This window comes from Apis dorsata, unplaced genomic scaffold, assembly GCF_000469605.1.
Source record: "Apis dorsata unplaced genomic scaffold, Apis dorsata 1.3 scaffold_77, whole genome shotgun sequence".
Classification (NCBI taxonomy): Eukaryota; Metazoa; Arthropoda; class Insecta; order Hymenoptera; family Apidae; genus Apis; species Apis dorsata.
Window position 1 is genome coordinate 967,398 of NW_006263375.1, and position 2,394 is coordinate 969,791.

The 2,394-nt window shown below is 43.7% G+C and overlaps 1 protein-coding gene and 1 long non-coding RNA gene across 2 annotated transcripts in view; one reads left to right on the forward strand and one right to left on the reverse strand.

Moving 5' to 3' along the window:
• The window catches only part of LOC116184947, a 20,422-nt gene that overhangs the window by 7,011 nt on the left and 11,017 nt on the right, over positions 1-2,394 (forward strand). The window lies entirely within an intron of this gene.
• Positions 1-2,394, reverse strand: part of LOC102676175 (neural-cadherin-like) — a 75,569-nt gene that overhangs the window by 519 nt on the left and 72,656 nt on the right. Inside the window, 7 exon segments of the mRNA XM_031508205.1 lie at positions 1-23; positions 381-536; positions 793-1,008; positions 1,091-1,332; positions 1,408-1,597; positions 1,701-2,001; positions 2,077-2,394. The exon segment at positions 2,077-2,394 is cut by the window's right edge and continues 3 nt beyond it. Of these exon segments, the coding sequence (XP_031364065.1) occupies positions 1-23; positions 381-536; positions 793-1,008; positions 1,091-1,332; positions 1,408-1,597; positions 1,701-2,001; positions 2,077-2,394 (1,446 nt within the window).

Genomic DNA, 2,394 nt, shown 5'->3' on the forward strand with positions numbered 1-2,394 from the left:
CTCGTGCTGCTCGTCGTCGGTTCCTGCTCGTTAAAAAAAAGAAATTTCTAATTCTCGAGTATTCTCGAATATTCTTTTTCTACGAAATGATAATAAATAATAATTTGAATTTTAAGTAATTTTATTTATAATATTATAACAATTGTTTTCAATCGATTGAAAATTGCTTGTTTTTAACATTATATAGGACGAAAAATTTTAGAATATATTGAAAATCGAAAGGAGTCTGATAAAATATTTGGATTTTATATTTCAATTTATTCCTTTTAAAATTGTTATTGTTATATAAGAATGATTTATATTTAGTTATATGAATTTTATTAATATCCGTGAATATAATTACATCATTAATTTTTTTCGTTACGAAGAATACCACGTACCGGAAGCTAACGATGACAATGAGCCTGCGATGCTTCCGCCACCCTCGTACGCGTAATTTCGAAGATCGTCGAATGGTGGCGCATTAGGGTCACTGTCGGCTCTCTTTTTGTGATCCTCTATAAATATGCCTACGTTTGGTTCCGGTCCTAGCGTATCTGGAAAACGAGGAATCAAAACGATATTGGATATCTCGCGGAAAATGCCATCCAAGATGGATCACGAATAAAAAAAGAGAAAGAAAGAAAAAAGGAAAGAAAGAAAGAGAGAAAGAAAAAAGAGAGAAAAAAAGAGAAAAAAAGAGAGAAAAAGAGAAAAAAGAAAGAAAGAAAAGAGAAAAGAAAGAAAGAAATAAAGAAAGAGAAAAAGAAAGAAAAAAAGAAAGAAAGAAATAAAAAAAGAGAAACGACTCACAGGGTATTTTACACGGTGGTAGCTTTCCACCCATTTCCGGTATCGGACCGCCAATAGGAATTTGAAGGGGGGTGATGTCGAACGCGGTCATGTCATCTTCTCCGCCACCCTCGTCATCGTAGTTGATGATATTCTCTCTTACGTCGTCATCGGGTCCGGGATACTTAATATGAGATTCTCTTCTCCTGTTGTATACGACGAATACCAAGACGAGAACTGCAAAATGAAATAATAACGAATAATAATTTTAATTGATTCCGTGAGAGAATGAGAGATCCCCTCCTCGCGACCAACGTACCAAGAATGATCAGAAGGCAAACCAAAATAGCCGCCAAAGCTCCCATACTGAGCTTCAACGTTTGCCCCTCTTGCACGAGCTCGCAATTCTCCCCCCAGAAGCCATCCGGACAGATACATCTGTACCGGAAGCGAGGATCCTGATTGATGCATCTGCCACCGTTCAGGCAAGGATAATCTATACATTCGTTCTTGTCCATGCATCCTTTATTGTCGGGCGACGGAATCCTCCCTTCCCCGCATCTAAGAGAGCAGAAGAGCATTCGTACAATTCGCACAATCGAATCGCAACCCGTTAAAATGGTCGATTACACTCACGTGCAGTCGTACTCGTTCCAAAGATCGATACATTCGAATGGCTCCGGGCAAATGACGTTCGCGCAGGGCTTGTTCGAGGGACAATTCCTTTCCAAGTTTCTGGCCATCGTCGCTTGACCCCATTGCGTTCCATTCATGGCGGGTGGTAACGGGAGATGCTTCCCCTCCAACCTTATGTCGTCGAGACATCCTATTTCCGGGACGGATCGATTCTTTTCAATCAGGATCATCTCTTCCCCATCTCTTCCCCGCACGATCGTAAAAATTTAAAAAGAAAAAAAACTCTCACTCACCTTTCTGGTAATCGGCGTACACCTCGAACGTCCTTACCCCCGTGTACTCAGCCTTGCCACCAGCGAAAACTCCTTCCTGCTTGTCCACCAACAACCACTGATGCCCCTCGAAGGAGAAGGTCTCGTTGAACCTTCTCCCTTCCCCCCCGTCCAACTCCAACGTGGCGGCCGATCCGTATCTCGACACTCTAACCGTGTGCCACTGTCCATCGTCCACAGCTATCGCCGTCAACCATATATCCCTCTCCTCGGTTCTCAGACTGTTCAAATTGTAGCGGAAGTGCAGTCTGCTGTCCTTGATCTAGAAAAAATTGTTTTCTCGACGAAATTCTTCGATTTGTTTCAAGTTATTATTATCATTAAAATCGATAAATACCTCCAAGATGGCGTACTCCCTGTTGTGCTGGTCGCTTACTCTGAACAATTCGCCGTGGACCTCTCGAGTTCGGAATCTCAGTTGCACTTGGGTGGAATATTTATCCGGCTCGAAGGACAAGGCGTACTTAACGTAACTCTGCGGCTTGAACGTGGTTGGTATGGTGGGCGTCATGCACCCAGGCCCGGTCCATCCCGGGTTGCACTGGCATCTGGCCTCGGCGAAGCTTCCCACGCAGGTGCCGTGCTCCCAGCAACGGAACGTGGACTCCTGATTGTTGCATATCTCCTCGGTCTGGGGGCAGCCGGCCACGCTGTT